Raw genomic sequence first — 22621 nt, 5'->3', positions numbered from 1 at the left:
ACACATCAAATCATTCCTTCCACAACATCCTCAAGCCTTCAACCAATGGACTTAGATAAATGTCAATATCGTTTCATGGTTGTCTTGAACCCGAAATCATTACATATAACATCACATATTTACATTTCATGTACAATCATGAAGGTAAGCTGTAAATCACTACTAAGACATATCATGAACTATGTTTACTGCTTAGGTTATCATATGGATTCGTTCCATCTTTAATAAGTCCAAGTCTACGGTCCATCTTTCTTCCATGCAAAGAACATGTTGAATGCCTCAACTGTCCATCTTTCTTCCATCCACTTGTGTACCACCTAATGTTTTTGGCATCATGGAAGTTAGTGAACAATTACTTTAATCTTAGAACAATAGGAAGATACCACAACACCTTTGTTGAAGGACCCTTGCTCCCCCTACTTTTAGAGTCAAATTCCTTCAATTTGTATTGTGATACCTCACACTGTGGATACTCATGTAAGCTATCAAACATTTTTTTTGTACAAAATGCAATCGTTGGGACATTCATAGATTTTTTTTACACTCCATACTCATCAGAAACAATATCTTTTTCGTATAATAATTACATGTTGCCAAAGTGCTACCTTCGATAAACATTTCACTCAACAACTCAAGTAATTATGTGAAATTTTTATTAGTTCATCCATTTTTTGCCTTAAGAATAAACAATCTTAATACCTTGGACAATCATGTAAAATTAAAGTAGTCTGAATATAAAGGTTTCTCCACATTATTACACAAACTATCATACAGATGCACATTTAAAAGAATCAGCCCCAATATCACGAATCATGTCCTCTAGTCGATAATCCATCTTTAAATTGAATTGTTATTTTTGTGTTTGACGCAATGGTACGTGAATTCACCATGTCATGCCCATACTGTATAGCTTTTTAGGAACCCAACACACAAAACATTCTCTCGTATAATGTCTACTAGATGTCTTTGCAAATTGAAATAATTTATACAAGGATAGTAGAATCTTCAATTACTGTCTGTAATACACGTTTGTGCAAATTGAAGAAACTCTTCCATTTCATTCTCATATTCAATAGTTGTGCATAAATAGTTCATCTAGATTTGATCCATTAGTGCATTCGATTGGAATAAATCGTGTCAACCTTAATTTTTAATACAAGGTGTGACCCTACTCATTTAGAAAGATAATTCTTTATACTAGATTAATACATAAAGGTAAAGTTTCATACATTAAATTTGATAATATTTCGCATTAGTTTATAAGTACATAAAATGAAAGTGGTGATATCAAATTCACGACAATAAAAAATGCATCCAGAGAACAATAAAAAATGCAATCAATTGATATTTTTTCAAATTTAAAATGAAACTTAACCTCTCTCAATATATATTAATCAACTATAGAAAAATATATCTTCCAAATTTTCTAAATGGACAATTCAAGATTCAATGCAATAATTATAAACTAATTTTTTAAGCATTGTATTTAATCTCAAATTGAAAATTAAGGTTCATCTATAATCGATCAATATTCCGAAAGACTACTCCCTCCGTTTTTTTTCATAGTCGTTTAAGGTTTTGCACGGAACTTAAGGAAATTATTGATATTTTAGTTTTCAAATATATTTATTACTTACTTTCCTATTTTACCCTTTATTTTTATTTTTATTTGCATTTTTTAGACTGTTGAACTACAATCTACTCTATTAATTATTAATGTTTTGATTACTAGTGAACTGTAACCTACTGTATTTAATTATACCTGTCCATGAATTAATGGTTATAGTTAAAGAGTCTTGTAAATAGTTGTCCCTTTTTTTGTTTTTTTATAGTATTTTGTTGGAAATATATTGCTCTTATAAATGCACATTAACTTTATATGGGTAGTTGGAGAAAAAATAGGTAGACATTAAAAATAAATACACACATTGTTCAGTAAACATGTATTAATTATCAAGGATAAAAATGGAGAAAAAAAAATTAATAAGTCATTGATTTTAGTAAAATGACAATGAAATAAAAATAACAAATTCTGACAAAATGACTATGAAAAAAAACGGAAGGAGTATAATATAAGACTTTGAAATAATTAAAATATATAATTATGCTTAATTTAAATTCATATATAAAATAAATAATATAATATACACATGTAATAAAACATGTCAACAAAACAAATTAAATTAATAATAATTAAAATATTATTTAGTTATTACTAACTTAATATTTGTAATTTGTGAACGCCATATAGTTTAATATGTACAAAAAACAATAAGTTATATACTATATGACCTTTATAACTTTTATGTAATAGTTTTCTAACGAATACCTTTTAAAATGAAAATAGTCTTGTGTGATAAAAAAGAACCCATACGATAATTAAGAGTTTAATTTTGATAGGAATAAGAATGTATATCAAGTAAAAATTAAAACACGAGCAGACATAATATCTTAACTTGGAATTCTACTATAGTCATTATTGAGAAAGAAAAAGCAGAAGAAAAATTTGATAGTAATTACGTGATTATTATTATTAAAAATAGAATGATAAATATATAGAATCGGACGGCGTAGGAAGCATCCATGCGCGGAAACACGGAGCCGCTGACGCCAAAGACATTGGAATCTCACCCTTATGCAAACAGAAAAGTTGAGTGGAAACACTCTCGCTTCCTCACATCTCTCTCCCACTTTCGCCAATCGCCACTATCTTAACCCAACCATAGTTAACCACCAACCCCACTTCTCCCAACAACTGCTCTACCCCTCCCTTATTTATATTCCTCCCCAATCCCCATTTCCATTCTCCAATCCCCTCCCTCACTATTTCTTTTCATGCGAGGCCCATTTCGCAAACAAGGCTTTCATTAATCTAAGGTCACAGTACCAAAATAGGCATGAGTTGCAACGGCTGCCGCGTCCTTCGAAAGGGTTGCAGCGACTCTTGCGTCTTGCGCACTTGTTTGCAGTGGATCCAAACCGCCGAGGCTCAGGGCCACGCCACTGTTTTTGTAGCTAAATTCTTTGGTCGTGCTGGACTCATGTCCTTCATTTCCAACGTTCCACAAAATCAAAGACCCGGTATTTTTTTTATTTTTTTTATTTTTTTTCTTTCTTTTATTATGTGGTAGAATATTCTTGAAGAACGCTCCTTTGCGTGCTCTCTATGCAGCTCTCTTTCAGTCTCTACTGTTTGAAGCGTGCGGGAGAACGGTCAATCCCGTCAACGGCGCCGTCGGCCTTCTCTGGACCGGCAACTGGCACGTCTGTCAGGCCGCCGTCGAGACCGTGCTCCGCGGCGGCGCGCTCCGGCCCATGCCCGACCTTATGGCTCTCCACGCTCCGGCTCTCGATGAGACATCCGAAGCGGAAGTTGGTTGCACCGACATTTGGAGGATCTCAGACACGAGTCCCAACCCCAACCCGAGCTCCTGCTTCACCAGGTCGCGTTCTCACGGCAAGGTCTCATCATCCGGCGGCGGAAAACGCCAGCGCTCGGAGGCTCAAGCGGCGCCGAATCTCGATCTCCGTCTGACGCCGGCTTTTCTGCAGAAGGTCGAGAGCCGCCGCTCTGGGTCACCCTCGATGACGTCGGAGGAGTCCGGCACGACGACGGCTTGTTTGGAGAGCGGATTTGGGGGTGACGGCGGAGACCGGAAAGTTCTCAATCTTTTTATTTGAGGACACTTTCTCTCTCTCTCTCTAACCTCTATGTGAGGGTTATGTTTTTTGTTGTATGGTGTAATAGTGGGTGGTGGGGTTCTTCCCGGATTTGAAATTCCGGCGAGTTTTAGTGAGAGTGATTCACCGGCACAGGATTTCTCTAGAGAGAAAAATGAGGGTTCGTCGGTGATCTTTCTCTTTTTTTTTTTTCTCTTTTTTTTTTAATCCCTTCCAAACATGAAATAGAAATATGTAAGCAGCCCTGTGACCGTGGGATATCATCGATATTGATATTAATATTAAATATGAATAAAGACTAGATACATCTTTTGCTGTTTTAATTTTCTCGAAAACATTTGGCAGAGTTCGATGTCGCAATTGTAAATGCATCTGACGATGAAAATAATTTTATTTATTGAAGGAAATCTCAGAGATTAATTAATGAAATCCGCTATTAGTATAATTTTAGGAAAATCAGGTGGTCGTACATTAATCTAAATTAAATTAAGAATTAATTATTCATATAACCTTGGTCACAAGCGTCGTACTTGACGTTGTGGAGAGGATTCTAGAGATGTTTGACCTATAGCTATACCACACCAATAGGGTGAGAGGTGGGAATGTGAATGTGGGATGGATGATAAAAAATGGAGCATGTTGGAACTTTGACGTCAGAAAAAATTGAGTAGTAATAACTGGTTGAAACAAGTTTATGATAAATATATAGTCAAAATGTCATACTATGAGGCTATGGTAGTAGGACAAATTCCAGCTACTGTGAATATGGTAAAAGTTACATTTAGTTTGGAGTAAATGAATATGATAACCGCGGATCCTGTGGTTTGTGAGGAGAGGTTAAAGAGTACTCAGGTAAATGAGTGATGGTAGAAAGAGAGAGGCGACTTTTGGAGAATGCAAAGAGGCGTAGGAAGAAGGAGAAGGAATCAAGGAAAAAGTGTTAAAAATTATTTGTAAATAAATAATGTAGGGCCTACAATAAAGCTGGTGTTTGCCTCTTGCGTAGGAGCGTATCGCTCCACCAATGGGAAAGCCAAAGTATACGGCTGGCGTCAGCGTCGAGTTTTAGCTTTCTTCATTGTGTGGTGTTGTCCAATTCTTACTTGTGGAAGGTACTAGTACAGTACCACTAGTAACATATTCATACATTCAATTTTCTATTTCTTGCTATCATTATCTTCTAATTTAGCCGCTACATCATTTAACTGACACGTGTTTTATGTAAGCTTTTCAATTTGGATTTTGCAATGAAAATTTTAGTGGCAGTTAATTCTGCTTCGATTTAACCAAGATTAACTTGTATGAAAGATATCTTCCATTTAAACATTACATTATTATCTTTTAACGAGTTCTTACTCTTGCATTTATGAGCATATTTATACTATTATTATTCTCTCTTTTTTTTTAAAAAAAAAAATGGGCATGAGAAATAAAAAAAAGTGTTTTTAATAAAATATATATGTGCTTTCACCTATATAATTTTATTGTAGTTTTCAATAAAAAAAATTATTTATTAATTCCTTAATTATTTAAGACTTGGGTTAACAATATTTTTTTTTATAAACAACACGTATGTTTTTTTTTTTTTTTTTTATCAAAGTTGAAGATAATCATGTTTGAATCAAGTAAAATTATTTATTTTCGATGATAACACGCCTAAATACTTAATAAATTTATAATTTCATTATAACTCTTTCAAGTAAGGATATTTAAAAAATATTTTATCATAGTAACTTTTATAATTAATATTTTTCTTAAGACATACATTGTTTTAAAAGATATTTATTTTTCATGAAATAAAAATTATTTTTAATTTTTTTAAACTAGTCTTAAAATTTACGTTACCAAATTTGTTTATATTTTCATTTTGTAATTTTAATTTAATAAGATCATTATGCTTATTTTTGTAGATGATTGTTTTATAATTTTTAATTATTAAGCAATTAATTAACTTGGTGTCAAAAATATTATTAAGCTATTAACTTCTAAAAGATTAAAATTTAAATAAGTAAAATATAAACTGATATTTGAAAAACCATAAATAACTAGAAATTATATATATATCTTTGCGTACAATTTGTTGAATTACGTCTTTAACTTTACTTTTGTTTGAGAAACTCCTAATATTAATAAACCTTTTTTTGTTTGCTAATAATATCTGTAAACATTTATAATAATATGTCAATGAGGTTTGTATTGGCTCTAAGTTTGCATGAGGCTTTTTTTTTTGTTATAATTTTAAATTTTTTTAAACAAAAATACATATGTTTATATTGTTTTACCTTTTGGGTGTGACTTGCATTTATTCTCTGATTTTCAGAAACTAAAAGTTATAACTTTCATATTATAAATATGATTCTTTCACATTTTTTAAATATAATTTTTAATGTAATTATTAATTATAAATTTATTATATATCATAAACTATGATCAGATAATAATACCAATATATTTAACTAATTAGACTAATGGGTATTTTGTAAAGCAACCATAATATAAAAAGTTATGCATGGGGTTGAAATTATATTTTAAAACCATTGTTGACACCTAATGTAAGAGTTGAAGTTAGATTTTGAATCGATATGTTCCAGTGTTAGTTGCTTTGGTTTCTCCTCCACCAACTTAGCCAGAAGCATTACAATATTTTGGGAATCCCGGATAATAATAATCCAATGAAAATGCGGAGATAAGAAAAGTAAATGAAATCTCATTCGAAGTTGAGTTGAAAAGAAAGGAAGAACAGAACACAGAAGGCAACTAAGAAAGTGCAGAATATGGTTTTTCTTTTCTTTTTTATATTTCTGCGATGCTGCGTCTCGCCGCATTTGCCATGGGCCCCACGGAACCTTCCCCACTTTACATTGTGGAGCCCACATGTGCCTCAGCTTCCACTAATTGTTCACGACTCACGTCTCACATACACTCTCTCTGTGCGTCTCGTTTTCCTCCTTCGTGCCAATGACACTGCTCCCTAATTAACAATTCTTTCTTTTATACTCTCATCCACCATCCCCCAATTAATAACAATTCTTTACAACATCTTCGACCTTACCAAATCATTCAGATTTTTATCAAAAGAACATGGCATCCATAATGCAGAAACAAAGAAAAGCACAAAATACACACAGATACAGAAAATGATCAAACAACAGCTTGATCTCTTTATTGAGTGAATAACAATTTATATACAAGAGAATGAAGAATAAAAGCTAACGAAAAAGAAAACAGCTGTAACAATCTAACTGCTTTACAACAGAAATTAATATCGCATAACAAATTATGGGTAAGAGCCCCCCTCAAGCTGGGAATGGATGTTCATCATGCCCAGCTTGGAACAGAGACGATCAAAAGATGACGGGGGAAGAGCTTTGGTGAAGATGTCAGCAATCTGCATGGACGAGGATATCGGCAAAAGCTTCAGAGTACCATTATTAAGACATTCACGCACAATATGACAATCGATGTCGATGTGTTTGGTACGCTCGTGGAAAACCTGATTAGATGCAATCTGAATGGCAGAATTGTTATCACAGTAGAGGACGGCAGGTTGAACGAAAGGAACGTGAGTGTCTTTAAGAATATAAGTGAGCCACTGAAGTTCACAGGTAGTCGACGCCAGAGCACGGTACTCAGCTTCGGAAGAACTGCGGGAAACCGTGGTTTGCTTCTTTGAACGCCACGAAATAAGGGAGTTTCCAAGAAATATAGAAAAACCAGTGATAGAGCGACGAGAATCAGGACACCCAGCCCAATCTGAATCACTGAAAGCCTTAAGGCGCAAATCACCATGAGCAGGAAGGAAAATGCCAGAACCAGGAGAGCTTTTGAGGTAGCGAAGGACACGAAAAGCAGCTTGAGAATGATCAGTCGTGGGATGTGCCATGAATTGACTAAGTTGTTGAACAACATGAGTGATGTCTGGCCGAGTGTTGGTAAGGTAAATAAGACGACCAACAAGTCGACGATAAGAGGAAGCAGAAACATCAGATAGAGGAGTACCAGAAGTAGCTTGTAGATGAGTGGAGTAATCCATGGGTGTTGAAACAGGTCGTGATTCAAGCATACCAGCATCAGAAAGTATATCCAAGGTATACTTGCGTTGGCAAAGATGAATACCTGTTCGAGAACGAGCCACCTCAAGACCAAGAAAGAATTTTAAATCACCAAGATCTTTGATTTTGAAAGTTTGATCCAGTAGAGCAGTAATGTGATGAATCTCAACAAGGTTATTGCCTGTTAGGATGATATCGTCGACATAAACAAGAAGAAAGGTAGTTGTGTTGTCTATGAAACGCATAAAAAGAGAATGATCAGAACTTGATTGAAGATACCCATGAGAAGCCAGAAAAGTAGAGAGACGATGAAACCATTGTCGGCTCGCTTGTTTGAGGCCGTAGAGCAAACGTCGAAGACGACACACAAGATTGGGATTGTCGGTGGAAAGACCAGGAGGGAGCTGCATGTAAACCTCTTCGTGAAGATCACCATGAAGAAATGCATTGTTGACATCCAGTTGTTTGAGGTGCCAATTTTGAAGAGAGGCCAAGGCGAGCAACAAACGCACAGTGGTAAGCTTAGCCACTGGTGAGAAGGTGTCCAAAAAATCTAAACCTTCCAACTGTGTGTATCCTTTCGCAACTAAGCGGGCTTTATATCGTTCGACGGAGCCATCAGCGTGAAATTTAACTTTATAGACCCAGCGACATCCGATGGTCGTCTTGTGGGAGGGAAGAGTAGTGAGAGTCCATGTGTTATTCGCTTCTAGAGCACGTAACTCAGCCTGCATGGCCTTGATCCAACAATCATGTCGAGATGCCTCAGCATAAGAAGAAGGCTCAGTAGTAGAGGTGATGGAGAAAATAAAATTACGAAAAGAAGAAGAAAGGCGAGAATATGATAAAACAGAACTGAGAGGATACCTGTCACCCAGCGAGGAAGAGATACCAGTTGTAGCAAGAGCGCGGTGATAGTCTTGAAGGTAAGAGGGTGGGTGTCTGGGTCGAGTAGAGCGACGGAATGTTGGGGGATCAGGGGTAGGATTAGGAGGAGATGATGAGGGAGGTGTAGAGATAATAGAAGGAGGAGGGGATAAAAAGGTGGGGTCGGTGTATGTGAAAGGAGTTAGGGAAGGAGAGGTACGGGTTGAAGGTGGCTGTGCATGAGATAAAGATGGGAAATGGTCTTCATAAAAGGTAATATTGCGAGAGGTGGTAATGGCATTAGAATGGAGATCATATACAAGATATCCCTTAGTGTGTGGCTTAAAACCGAGAAAAATGCATGGATGAGCACGAGGATCTAATTTTTGTCGATGGGCTTTGAGAGTACTAACGTAACAAAGACAGCCAAAAACACGAAGGTTAGAGATGTCACATGGTTGACCATAAAGAATTTCATATGGAGAAATATTGTTTAAAAAAAGGAGTAGGAATGCAATTGATTAAGTAAGTTGCACGAGGTAGTGCGAAGCACCAAAAACTGGGTGGTAAAGTAGCTTGAAAAAGGAGAGCACGAGTTACATTTAAAAGATGTTGATGTTTACGTTCGGCTATACCATTTTGTTCAGGTGTTTCAACGCATGTGGTTTGATGAACTATGCCTTTAGAGGTGAAAAAATCATGCATGAGAAATTCTGAACCATTGTTAGTTCGAATAATTTTAATTTTACTGTTAAATTGGGTTTCAATGTATGCAGTAAAATCCATGATTATTGGGAAAAACCCAAGTCCCACATCGACTAGAGATTAGGCAATTGAATAGTATATAAGTGGAAAGCAACCCTCACCTTACAAGCCGGTTTTGTAGGGTTGAGTTAGGCATAATCCACTATTCTAACATGGTATCAGAGCTCTTCATGTGAAGAGCTCTGCTGCGTACTCTCGCTAATCTTCTTCATCAATCATGAGTGAAATACATAATCAAACACCTATTACCATGGATAGCTTTCTATATCTTCATCCAAATGAAAACCCAGCGATAGCTCTTGTCTCGCCGGTTCTTGATTCCGGAAACTATCATTCATGGAATAGATCCATGATCACCGCATTGAGTGCCAAGAATAAACTGGAATTTGTTGATGGAGCTGCACCTGAACCTCCCAAAACTGATCGAAACTACGGAGCATGGCGACGCTGCAACAACATGGTTGTATCCTGGATCGTACACTCCGTTTCTCTTCCGATTCGACAGAGCATTTTGTGGATGGACAAGGCCGAGGATATATGGCGGGATCTGAAATCGCGTTACTCACAGGGTGACCTTCTACGAATATCTGATCTTCAACACGAAGCCTCATCAATGAAGCAAGGTAACCTTTCTGTAACAGAATTCTTTACCAAACTGCGCGTAATATGGGATGAGATTGAAAACTTCAGGCCTGATCCTGTTTGCACCTGCGTTGCCAAATGTTCTTGCTCTGTTCTTGGCATCATATCCCAGCGAAAGCTTGAAGATCGCGCGATGCAATTTCTTCGAGGACTAAACGAGCAATATAGCAATGTTCGTTCACATGTACTCCTCATGGATCCAATGCCTACAATCTCAAAAATCTTCTCATACGTTGCACAACAGGAACGCCAGCTAATGGGAACCAATATTGATAATACTGGATTAGATTCTAAGGAGAGCTTGATCAATGCAGCGAGCTCCACCTCACCCATGTGTGGGTTCTGTAGAAGGATTGGACACACAGAAAATGTTTGTTACAGGAAGCATGGCTTTCCTTTGAGCTATGACGCCAAGAATAAAGGAAGTAACATAAAGAGTGGGAAAATGTGCACCTATTGTGGAAAATCTGGACATACCGTTGATGTATGCTACAGAAAGCATGGGTTTCCTCCGGGACATAAATTCCATAATATGAAGAACAATGTGAACAGCGTGGTGACAGTTGATAGTAAGTTCACCAATGATCAAAAACAGCATCATGAGTCACAGGAAATTTGCTTTTCACCACAACAATACAAGGCTTTGCTTGCCTTGATCCAACAATCACCTCGAGAAAGTTCAGCTTCTCCTCCACGTAATCTTACCCGTAATTTGTTATGCGATATTATTTTCTGTTGTAAAGCAGTTAGGTTGTTACAGCTGCTTTCTTTTTCGTTAGCTTTTATTCTTCATTCTCTTGTATATAAATTGCTATTCACTCAATAAAGAGATCAAGCTGTTGTTTGATCATTTTCTGTATCTGTGTGTATTTTGTGCTTTTCTTTGTTTCTGCATTATGGATGCCATGTTCTTTGATATGGTATCAGAGCCATTTAGATCTACTTTAAAAATGGGCCACCCACCATTGATGCATGTCTCATAGGCATGAGGGGGTGTATTGGGAAAAACCCAAGTCCCGCCAATCCTAGATCATTAAAAAGGGCCACCCACCATTTATCCACGTACCAAGCCCAGTAGTGCTGGACGTGAGGGGGTGTATTGGGAAAAACTCAAGTCCCACATCGACTAGAGATTAGGCAATTGAATAGTATATAAGTGGAAAGCAACCCTCACCTTACAAGCCGATTTTGTAGGGTTGAGTTAGGCATAATCCACTATTCTAACAATTTTAGCGGATATTTTTCCTTCCTTTTTTTCTCAACTCTTAAAATGTGTCCGTCAAACTCTTTTTTATAAAATTAGTTTGGAAATATTCATACATATACATTGTAAAATAAAAAATATTTTATATTTTATAGTATGAACTCATGAGTTAATAATTGATCTAGAGGTACATTACAGGTACCGAAAAAGCAATGTGTTACAGAAGAAAGAAAGGGCAAAGGGGAAATAAAATGGTGGCACATGGACCAAAAAGGGAATATACAAGAAAACTGGACGTAGCCTGCACAATTATTCGAAAGAGGACAATGAGAGCGAAGGTGTGACGCGGATTTCACCAACGCTCCCTTTCAGGTAAGCACGACAAATTCCAAGCTTCTTGGTGCGGATGCACTCTCTCTGTTTCACAGAACCACAATGTTCCAACTTCCAACACTTCTCCATGTAGGTTTCTGCTCGCCTAACACAGATCATACTTCAATCAAAATGGATATTCTAAAAGTATATATGTTTTTAAAATCATCAATAACTGATTAATACTTTACTTTTCTTTTACTTAGATAATGTGCCAAAATTAAACATTTATACATTGAATATTTTGAGTGATATTTTAAAAAGATTAATATGTTTATTTAGTTATAGTTTAGAAAAATATATTTTAATTGAATTTGATTTTGTTGATTTGATCATTTATATTATGTCTTCTAAGAAATGTTTCATCTTACCTTTTTGACTATTAATCTTAAATGACTTTGAGAAATAAATTTTTTTCCTTATAAATATAACATGCAAAAGTTTTTACGAATCTCTCTCACATTATGTAGATAAGTTTTTGAAGATAATACAATCACACATCTTTAGTTATTTTTAATTGTGATTATACAAGTTTCATATTGGAAGACAATTTACAGTTTGTAATTGATCTTAAAGATATATCGTAATTTTTGAATATGGACAATAACCTAGAAGATTAAATTCATATAAAAATATATCAAATTAGAAATATAATTGGACTGAATTATTTGTAAATTATAAGATTCACTCCTTAAATTGATCCAAATGATTTTTTTATTAAGTTAATTTTATATATACTTGACTAATAATTGATTCAAATTTAAACTTTATAGGCATGTGTATAGAGCAAAGAAATTTGTAAAGAAAAATAAAATTCATTCTGGTGTCTCAATTTCCAAAAAAAAAAAAAGAATTAGGTTCGAAGTAAAAGAATAACCTTAATTCAAACCAAAAATAACATAATGTGGAGAAATAAATAGTGATAAAATGAAAATATCAATTTTATATTAAAACATGTTTACTCAGTAAATTATAACTTTATCCCATCTTCAATTCTAAAATATAAATATCATATTCAATTATTTTTTAATATTTTCTTTAACTTTTATATCATATTTTAGCATAAAATATTTATTAAATATTAAATTAATAAAGTTAAATTATCTTAAGAATAAATTCAAAAAATAAAAAAAATGAAGTCATAATTGAACTAAATAACTAAATATTAACTTCATATTTATTTGAACAAGCTGAGCTTACAAAGTTTTAAGTTTGATTCTTTTCAATAATAATGATATATATATATATATATATATATATATATATATATATATATATATATATATATATATATATATATATATATATATATATATGAGTTAATCACCTATACACTGCCAATGTAAATTTTTATATATTGATAAATAATTATATTTTTTAATTGTGCTATGTCACTGTAAACACATTTACTCTTAATAGTGTAATGATACAATTAAAATATATAATTAGTTGTAAAAATTGTTAGATATAACACGGAAGTAAATTAGCCTTCATGAAGTTGACATTACATGAAGGCTTTAAAGCAAATACCGTGTTTGAGTTTTTGAAATAATCCAAAACAAAGAGAATAACACCGTCATGGTTTAAATTTTTTAAAGTAAAAGTGTCATGCATGTAGTGAAACTTTTATGAAATTGATATTAATTATTTACACAGAGAAATCAAACGTTGGTTGGAAATTTAAATTATACCGCAAAGCTTTTATAAAAGGTGAGAGTGAGATGGGGTTATTTTGATGTGAAGAAGAGGAGTGATGATTTAGATTTAAGATTAGGAGTATGGTGCATGAGAAAGGAAAGGGATACCTTGGTAAGCATCTAATAATGCTCCATGGTGGAATCTTCACTTATAAGATTGCCTAGTATGAGCGAGAATAGGGGTCATCACTGAGAAAGGTACCATCGACGGTCCTTTTCTAATGTTTGGATTTATGTTATTGCAAGTTGTCAAGCAACTTGCCACCTTACTGGGTCTACCTGAAAGGGATTGCCGACGACGTTAAGCACGCTAGTTTGCACCTCATGCCTCATCTTCACCCTTTTATATTCCTTTTATTTTTTTGGTTTAAAGAGGACAAATAATCTTTCCTATGCTATTTCTAGTGCCATCTCTATATTTAAGTGCACCAAGATCCACCTTTAATTAAAAAACACACACTTGAGTTGAACATGTTTAGTTTTTCATATTCTTTTTTATGCTTATTACAAGGGTTATCTTTGCACCGCCAATTATTAATTTTTTTTTTTAATTTAAGACATTTCATTGCCTGCTTTGCAGCTCTTCATCTTTAATTATATTTTCCTAGAAAAGAGTAACGTGCTCTAAACATACACCAAAATGAATTACCAGAAAAAGAAAATACACTAAATCTGCTTCTCTTTATTATTTTTTTAATATTTCTTTTGTCTTTTTCTAAGTTAAAAACTTATAAACGTCACTATGAATATAGAGAAAAATGGTTGGTTCAATGAGTTGGATCGAACTTAAAAAAAAGTAGTTAAACAAAAAAATCTAATTCGGACTAGTTTACTGGGTCAATTAGACTAAACCAGCTAATAATTTCTAAACTGAAATATATTGGTTTGGTATCCCTTTTAATTTTTTTTTGTAAAATTTAATTAATAAAAACAAAATATTGGCTAGTTCAGCTCTATGGATCAACAGGATAGGCCTGATCACAAAATAAACAATTCGTAACAATCAATCAGACCAACTCACTTTCAAATATTGGTTTGCACAACAACATTTAATTTGAAACCTCTAATTATGAAACTAATTAATCTCCCAAGTATAATCATAATATAGAAAATGTCATGGTAACAACTATTTTTCAGTACAACAGAAAATAAGAAGAAATTGCATAAGAATTGAAAACTAAAACCTACAAAATAATGATATATATTTACATTTTTCTTTTTTAAAAAAGCAGTTGATATATACTAATTTTTCAATTAGCGACTGATCTATTTAGTTAAGTTAGTTGAGTAAAATATATGTGAGTTATTTGTAAATATTTCATATCGAGTTTGATTCTTATATTTTTTTTTTAAATTTTTATAACAATGCTTATTATATTTAGATTCAAAAAAATTTCGGTTATGGTTAATTATACTTGAATATCTACTATCTATTATTGTTAGAATAGTGGATTAAGTCTAACTCAACCCTACAAAACCGGCTTTGTAAGGTGAGGGTTGCTTTCCACTTATATACTATTCAATTGCCTAATCTTTAGTCGATGTGGGACTTAAGTTTTTCCCAATACACCCCCTCACGTCCAACACTATCAGGCTTGGTACGTGGATAAATGGTGGGTGACCCTTTTTAATGATCTAGGATTGGCGAGACTTGAGTTTTTCCCAATACACCCCCTCATGCCTATGAGGCAAGCATCAATGGTGGGTGGCCCATTTTTAAAGTGGATCTAAATGGCTCTGATACCATGTTAGAATAGTGAATTAAGCCTAATTCAACCCTACAAAACAGGCTTATAAGGTGAGGGTTTACTTATAATTATTGTTACAATAATACGAGAAATTTACCGTATTAAAAAGAGTCTTGCCATTTGGTAAGAAAGATACACAAATGAAAAAAGAGAGTTTCTTTGACCAATCACGGATGCAATTAATACTATACATGGTGGGATCGGTTAAAGTTATAGTTTCAGTCAAATTTCTCCAAATTATATAATTCGTGCAATTCGCAAGTGTTTCGTACTATTTATCTTTTTCCTACACTTTTTTTATGAGTAAAATGGGTATACATAAATATATAAATATAAAACAAAGTATAGGGATAATATGTAGAGAATTCTTCGTTATTTATATTAGTAATGGAAGCAAAATTATGAATATATACTATTCTCATCTGAAGTTGGTTCGGTGATGACCTTGTTGGCGAGATGGATGAATCTCTTCTGCTTCTCAAGTTGGACATTCCATGATAGTGCGGTACCTATAAAAGAGACTCTGATACTTAAGTTAGTCTTTGTAGATGTGATTGTCTCATATATATATATAGTGCACGTACCTTAACATTGATTAGGGTTATTTTTTTCTTATGTGAATATTTCATTTATTAAGATAAGATTGCACACTTATCTCTTTATTTTGTCAGTTAAGAAATGGTCTAATCTTTTAGCCGATGTAATTAATTGACCTCGATGTCGAGGTGAGTCTTAGTGACCAATGTTGCTTCGATATCGCATACTCGATTACCGACTTGAAATTGGTGATACATATACCTACAAATTTTGAATTGTCATTAAAAGTTTTACAATTTGACTAAGGCAGTTGAGTTATAAGTTGGTCACTGGGATTACAAGTATTGTTTACTATATTATTAATGACATGAGTGAGTTTTGTAATTTTAAAAGAAATCCAGTGATAAGTTTATTATATAGTTCTCTATGTTTAATTCCTTTGTTATATTTTTAGTGGTAGATTTATATAGTTGTAGATATAAATAATAGTATACCTACACATCTTATGCCAAGATCCATCATATGTTTGTGGAAGTTTTAATTTTTATATGTTTTATTCTTTATATTTCTCTCTTTATGCAGAAGTAGTTTTTATTTTTACGGATTATATCTTATAATAATATACTAAATATCTTAAATTCTACAACATGCTTGATTTTTAATATCGATTTTTATTTAAACATTCTTCAACAATGATAGTTTGATTATGAACATGAACAAATAAAGTTAATAACTACATAATTTTTTCTCAATCGAATCTCATAAATATTCCAATGAGACCTTGGTCTCTTTGTAGATGGGGAAAATGGAATACGATTTTTTTATATATTTTTTTATTCTTTATAATTCAATATTCTTTATGGAAAAGAAAAAATCCATAGGTTTATATTATAGAGCAAAACACAGAATATCCAAGGTTCTACAATATGTTTGATTATAAGGATTAGATAATTATTTGAATCAATTGATCAAAGTGTTTTTCAACAACTATTGTGAAATTTTTAGGAAAATTTGACTGTGAATATGAATAGATAGAGTTATTGACTTTATAGTTCTTTTTCAATTAAATCTCTTTAGTTCTCTAATGGGACCTTAGCCTTTCTTCAAATAGGGAGAAAAAAGTATATATATATATATATATATATATATATATATATATATATATATATATATATTGTATTTCAATATGTTGGGGACTGCATATAGCTTTCATAATTATAATGTATTAACAAAAAAGGAATTTTATTATCTATTAGTGGGCTAACACTGACATTTATTCATTTAAGTTCACATCCTCTAATATAGTAGTATAATGGATCCATATAATTTAACTACATAAAAAAAGCTCACTAATAATAAATAACTAATATATATATATATATATATATATATATATATATATATATATTAGTCCACATTAACTATTGGAATACAATATTCCAACAATCTCTCACTTGAACTACATATTGTAAAAATCATACAACATTAACTAATACGTTTTTTTGAATCTAGAATGGCCTTGGAACGGCCCGTTCCAGGAGCTGTTTTTACGAATTAGAACTTGGTTTGGAACAGGCCGTTCTGGTTTTGGAACGGCCCGTTCTGGTTTTGGAACGACCCGTTCTGGGCAAACAGTGAAAACGTTGGTCTTCCTATAAATAGGCCCTCTCCCCTTCATTATTTCCACACGATTTCAGCTCAGTTTCACTCCTTTAATCCTTCCCTGTACTGCTTCTGAATCACCTTCATAGTAAGAAATTCTTTTTTTGGTTCAATTTTCATTAATCAAATATAAAAAATGTTATTGTGGAAGCAAAATGAGCATAGGTCTGCCTTCATTGGTAGAACGGTAAGTTTAGCACTTTCGTTATTTACTTTAAATTTCAATGAACTTGTAATAAATTAGTACTAATTTTGGTAATTATTGCAAGAGACTGAGAATATTATTTGTTCTTACTGTCATTCAATGCCAGAACCCCACCCTCTAATTGTTCCTATACTAGAGGAAGTTGGTTTTTCTAGGGTTGCAAACCTCAGACATCTAAAAGTGGATCATGCATTAATCACAACTTTGGTTGAAAGATGGAGACCTGAGACTCATACCTTCCATTTTCCAAGGAGAGTGCACCATAACACTGGAGGATGTTGCACTTCAACTTGGCCTAAGAGTTTATGGTTTACCAGTCATTGGCCCAACATTATATGACTGGGAGGAAATGTGCTCCACGTATCTCGGAATCATGTCAGTTAAAGGTGAGTCACTAATTGGCTCTATGATTAAGTTAAAATGGTTAAGAGAAAATATATTAGAATTACCAGAAGAACCATCTGAAGAACAACTTCATGCACATTGTAGAGCATATATATTAGGTTTAATAGGAGGTGTTTTGATGCCTGACAAAACAGGCAATAAGGTACATCTTATGTATTTATCTTTATTAATAAATCTTAGAAGAACAAGACGATATAGTTGGGGGTCGGCTTGTTTGGCTATGTTATATAGGGAAATGTGTAGAGCTACAAATGTTAGCAGTAAAACAATGGGTGGTTGTGCATCTTTGTTACAGTCTTGGGCATGGCATCGTGTGCCATATATTGCGCCTATTTCCAGGATACCATCAACATTCCCTCTAGTCTGTAAATGGAGCGGAGGCAGAGTTTTAAACTTTCAAAATGTACCTCATAATGATGTTGTTGGATATAGATCAAGGTTTAATCACATTCAAAATGATCAGGTAACTATTTAAAATGAAAGTTTTATTATTTTTTTTATTTTTGTTTTGTTTAGCATATTATGTTAACTAAAAAAATTTAATTTTTTTTGTAGTTTTTATGGGCTCCATATGCAGTGTTGCAAACAGCAATACCGATGCAAACATATAGAGATGCTCAGCTATGGACATCATGTACCTCCATTATTTGTTTTGCAATTGTTGAATGGCACCAATCTGACAGAGTGAAATTGCAATTTTGTCTCTTCCAGGATGTCCCTTCTCCACCAAATAATTTAGATAACCTGCACAACATTGACATGAAGGGAAGACAAAATGAAAATTGGGTTACAAGACATGCTCAATGGATCGACATATGGAACAATAAACGTGAGCACACATTGATGGGTCATCCAATGCAAGGCCCACTGTTTCACACACGAGAATACATGGAATGGTACATGGCCAATTCCATCTATTTTTTATCTGTGCCATGATTACTACAAGATCCAAGGACCCATCAACAACGAAGGACTTCCACAACATTTGAGACCGGTGGAACTTCCATGCGATCGCATGAAGAGACTCGTTAGCATGTATCAGATCGTCACTACGTCACTCCTGAAGAAAACATAATTGACAGACGACATTCATTTGCAACAACTTCAGAAGATTTTTTTACAAATTTATTTGGAGTAGATTTTAGAACTCCATCTTCAACACAATCATACATGCGATCTCTTTACCTACCAGAATTCGGTAATGAACCTGGAAGTTCTTCAGCACCATTTCAACATCCGGTGGTTGATGACGAACCAAATCCTTCTAAGCAACAACCTCCACGACGTAATCCAGGCCGTAATAGACGTCGCCCTCGTTGTGGAACTGGACACCATTACGGAGATTGAAAAATGTATATAAATCACTCTATGTTAATGTTATTATTTTTTTATTTTAATGTACTATGTGTCTTTATCAATGTAATATGAATTTTAATGTTATGCATTTTTACATTTAATGCACTAAGAAGGTTATAAACTATTATAATTACAAGTATTGTAGCGAACACAATATACGATTTCAACACAAACACAACGTAGTATCCGACACTAACACCAAGTAATTAACTTTAATATTACATAACTAAATAAATTTATTACAACTGATTACAACAATAATGATCAATGGTGGCGGGAACTACATCCATGACTAATATTCAGACATGTCTTCCTAGTGTAACCAGGAGTGTGACAATAAGAACAATTTTTTACATGACTATGTTGTTCTCTAATATCCATCTTTGTTCTAATCCTGGTGGACTTTGGTTGACCCTTGGAAGTTCTCTTCAATTTTGGATTTGGCCACAAAGTTGGACCAGTGTAAGTAGGCCAATAATCTTCATGTCGAAGCTCTCCAAACTGTCCTTCGTATACCTTTGCAACTTGTTGTAAGGTATATATGGGAGATATGTACCTTTCATAGTCGTGATGTGCATGTAAGCATGAAGCAAGTTTATGTGAGCAAGGGATATGAACTTTCTGGAACTTGCCACAATCACACCACAATTCATCAAGCCTTACTACAAATCTCCCAGCTAGTCGAACTTCTCTAGAATGTTGCGTCTCTTCCACTAGAAATCTACTTCTTGATCTGTCAAAGGTGATAACTCTATGAGTATTTGCCTTAGACTGTGCATCTTGAATAGTTTTATTTGCAATTTTTGAGTAGACATGTCCAGAATTAATCATTGCATCCACTTCCCTACCTCTTTGAACGAAAAACTTGTTGCAACGAGTGTATGTGGCCATTACCATGGAACAAATTGGCAAATTTCGTGTTTTCTTCAATACGGAATTAATTGACTTAGCTAGGTTTGTTGTCATGTGTCCCCAACGTCGTCCATTGTCTCATGCTAGTGTCCATTTTTCCCTAGGAATGTTGTCTAACCATTGAGCTGCTCCAACATTAGCATCTCTTACTATGTTGTAATAGTAAAAGAATCTAGGTTCAGTCATCCCGTAGGCTGCAAAAAAAAAATTATTAAATAATGAAAAGTAATAATCAAATGCTTTTAAAAAAGTAATGATAAACTTACCCATATTGACGACATCCTTCTTCAGTGCTGCATTTTTGAATCGTCGCATGAAATTTTGTGCAATATGTTGAATACAATAGAGATGGACATAATTGTTTTCCGTCCATCCACTTCCATTTCTTGAGTGTGCACTTCGAATAGCTTCATGACGATCAGAAATAAGGCACAACCCATCTTGCGGTGTTACATACCGCCTTAAGTTCTTAAGAAAAAAAAACCATGCATCGCTAGTTTCACCTTCAACAACAGCAAATGCAATAGGAATTATGTTGTTGCGACCATCTTGCGCAACTGCGACCAATAACGTACCTTTGTATCTCCCGTATAAAAAGGTACCATCCACTTGTACAATTGGTTTGCAGAAGGCAAAACCATCAATGCATGGTTTAAAGGTCCAAAATAACCTTTTGAATATAACACTCCCCTCGTCCAATAAGCCACCTTGGTAAGCCGGTTGCGTATTTAATTTCCAAATAAAACCTGGAACATACATTTGCATTGCTTGCAACATACCTGGTAACTTGTTGTACGAATCCTCCCAGTTTCCAAAGATATTCTCAATGGCATGTTGCTTGGCCAACCATCCCTTTCTGTAACTAATTGTATAACCCATGGTGGACTTGATGTGGGCTATGATGGTTGAAATGGATGTCGATGGATCAACCTCAATAATTTCACCAATGCTTTGAGCAATCATTTGTGATCCCAATTTATTGTGATCTTGGGAGATAAGTGGGGAAACACGTGTGGGGGCCCTCAAGGATCATGATTTCCCAATGTTGTTCCCTGGTGCGCAATATACCACGACATCTCCAGGCACAGTCGTGGTTAACGCATTCCATAACAAGCCTACTACTGCTTGAGTGTTTAACCTTGTAAGTGCAATGGTTGACAATGTGAAATCTATTTATGGCATCCTGCATTTGTTCTTTTGTTTGGCAGCGTTGGCCAACAAATAGTGTTCCAGGTGGATACACAACAATATCACGCTCCAACAAATGGCTATACTCAGTGTCTTGTTGGATTTCATTGGGAAACTCTAAAAAGTGTGGAGGTGGGTTGTATATGGCTACTGGTTGTAGTGGTGGATTATTTGGAATTGGGAGGGTTTCTTCATCATCATCTTCATGTGCAGAGAGAATTTCGTCTTCGTCCTCGCTAAAAGGATCAAAGACATTTTCTGTTGGGAGACCAACAACAACATGATCTTCAATGTTGGTTTGAACATTGGGTTGAGAAGCAGAAGGTGTAGCTTGCTCAAATGGCTGAGAAGGTATTTGATTAAGGTCCATGATTGGACCAGTTAAAAGCTGTGTGTATGACTCAATGTCGTAGTTGGAGGGGATATCATAAGAAGGGCCAGATGGGTTAGTGTTCTGGTAACATTGATAAATTTCGTAAGGTGAACGTGAAGGTGAAACTTGTGGTGCATGTGATTCAACTGTAGTAAATGTAGCATATAATTCAATACCTGATTGAAGTTGATTAGAATCGGGAACATTGAAAAGTGCCTCAACGTCTTCATCATCCGTCAACTCAACACAGGTATAGTTACTAACCCCTGGGCCAAGTCTAATAAGGTACCGAAAATGTATGCTAGCCACCCTCTCAGAATCTTGTCGATGTAGCTTTGTGTGGATGACTCTTTGAAGCCTTTCTAGAGTAATTCCTCTCTTGATACGAACTAATTTTGCAGATGGAGAGGAGAAGGTGATTCCTTCATTCGGACATTGGTTAATGGAACCATCAGAATGAACAATAACGTAGATTGAAGAAGCCATTTTATGAAAAGTTTAAAGGAAATGAACGTGATTCTAAGAAAGTGATTCAAAAGGGGTAGACGGAAGGAATAAAGGAGAGAAGGTAAGCTGAAATCGTGTGAAAATAATGAAGGCTCGAGGGCCTATTTATAGGAAAACCAGCGTTTTTACTGTTTGCCCAGAACGGGCCGTTCCAAAACCAGAATGGCCCGTTCCAATCCACGTTCTAATTCGTAAAAACAGCTCCTGGAACGGGCCGTTCCAAGGCCGTTCCAGATTCAAAAAAATGTTTAAATTTCTATTTTAGAACGGACTGTTCTAAAACAAGAACGGCCCGTTCCAGGTTAAAAAAAATAACTATTTTTTTTTTCAAACCGGCAGTTTCAGGGGTCAATTTTTCTGTTAAAACTTAATTCTGGAACGGCCCGTTCTTGGCCCATTTTAATTTTAAAAAAAAAAACTCTGTGGCTTTAAGTAGAACGGCCCGTAC

At 34.4% G+C, this 22621-nt stretch overlaps 3 protein-coding genes across 3 annotated transcripts; 1 reads left to right on the top strand and 2 right to left on the bottom strand.

Annotated features, from left to right (window-relative positions):
• Positions 1 to 2649: 2649 nt before the first annotated feature.
• On the top strand, positions 2650 to 4004 carry LOC109808524 (LOB domain-containing protein 37). The gene is made up of 2 exons (XM_020371562.3): positions 2650 to 3081; positions 3173 to 4004. The coding sequence occupies exons 1-2, from the start codon at positions 2898 to 2900 to the stop codon at positions 3679 to 3681; spliced, it is 693 nt and encodes a 230-aa protein (XP_020227151.1). The 5' UTR covers positions 2650 to 2897; the 3' UTR covers positions 3682 to 4004.
• Positions 4005 to 20183: 16179 nt separating this feature from the next.
• On the bottom strand, positions 20184 to 21068 carry LOC145958059 (uncharacterized). The gene is made up of 2 exons (XM_083074513.1): positions 20372 to 21068; positions 20184 to 20299 (listed from the first exon to the last, which is right to left on the bottom strand). Exons 1-2 carry the CDS (start codon positions 21066 to 21068, stop codon positions 20184 to 20186), a joined length of 813 nt encoding a protein of 270 aa, XP_082930639.1.
• Positions 21069 to 21081: 13 nt separating this feature from the next.
• Positions 21082 to 22152, bottom strand: LOC145958058 (uncharacterized). Its single transcript, XM_083074512.1, has one exon. It carries the CDS (start codon positions 22150 to 22152, stop codon positions 21082 to 21084), a length of 1071 nt encoding a protein of 356 aa, XP_082930638.1.
• Positions 22153 to 22621: the final 469 nt, after the last annotated feature.

Source organism: Cajanus cajan, chromosome 5, assembly GCF_000230855.2.
Source record: "Cajanus cajan strain Asha chromosome 5, NIPB_CcT2T_4, whole genome shotgun sequence".
NCBI classification, from domain to species: domain Eukaryota; kingdom Viridiplantae; phylum Streptophyta; class Magnoliopsida; order Fabales; family Fabaceae; genus Cajanus; species Cajanus cajan.
This window is presented reverse-complemented; position numbering and strand designations above follow the sequence as displayed.

Coding starts and splice junctions, on each gene's coding strand:
- LOC109808524 (XM_020371562.3), top strand. CDS start 2,898: ATGAGTTGCAACGGCTGCCGCGTCCTTCGAAAGGGTTGCAGCGACTCT. Junction 3,082..3,172: donor TCCACAAAATCAAAGACCCG/GTATTTTTTTTA, acceptor CTCTCTATGCAG/CTCTCTTTCAGTCTCTACTG.
- LOC145958059 (XM_083074513.1), bottom strand. CDS start 21,068: ATGATTGCTCAAAGCATTGGTGAAATTATTGAGGTTGATCCATCGACA. Junction 20,300..20,371: donor GAAGGATGTCGTCAATATGG/GTAAGTTTATCA, acceptor TTTTTTTTGCAG/CCTACGGGATGACTGAACCT.
- LOC145958058 (XM_083074512.1), bottom strand. CDS start 22,152: ATGGCTTCTTCAATCTACGTTATTGTTCATTCTGATGGTTCCATTAAC.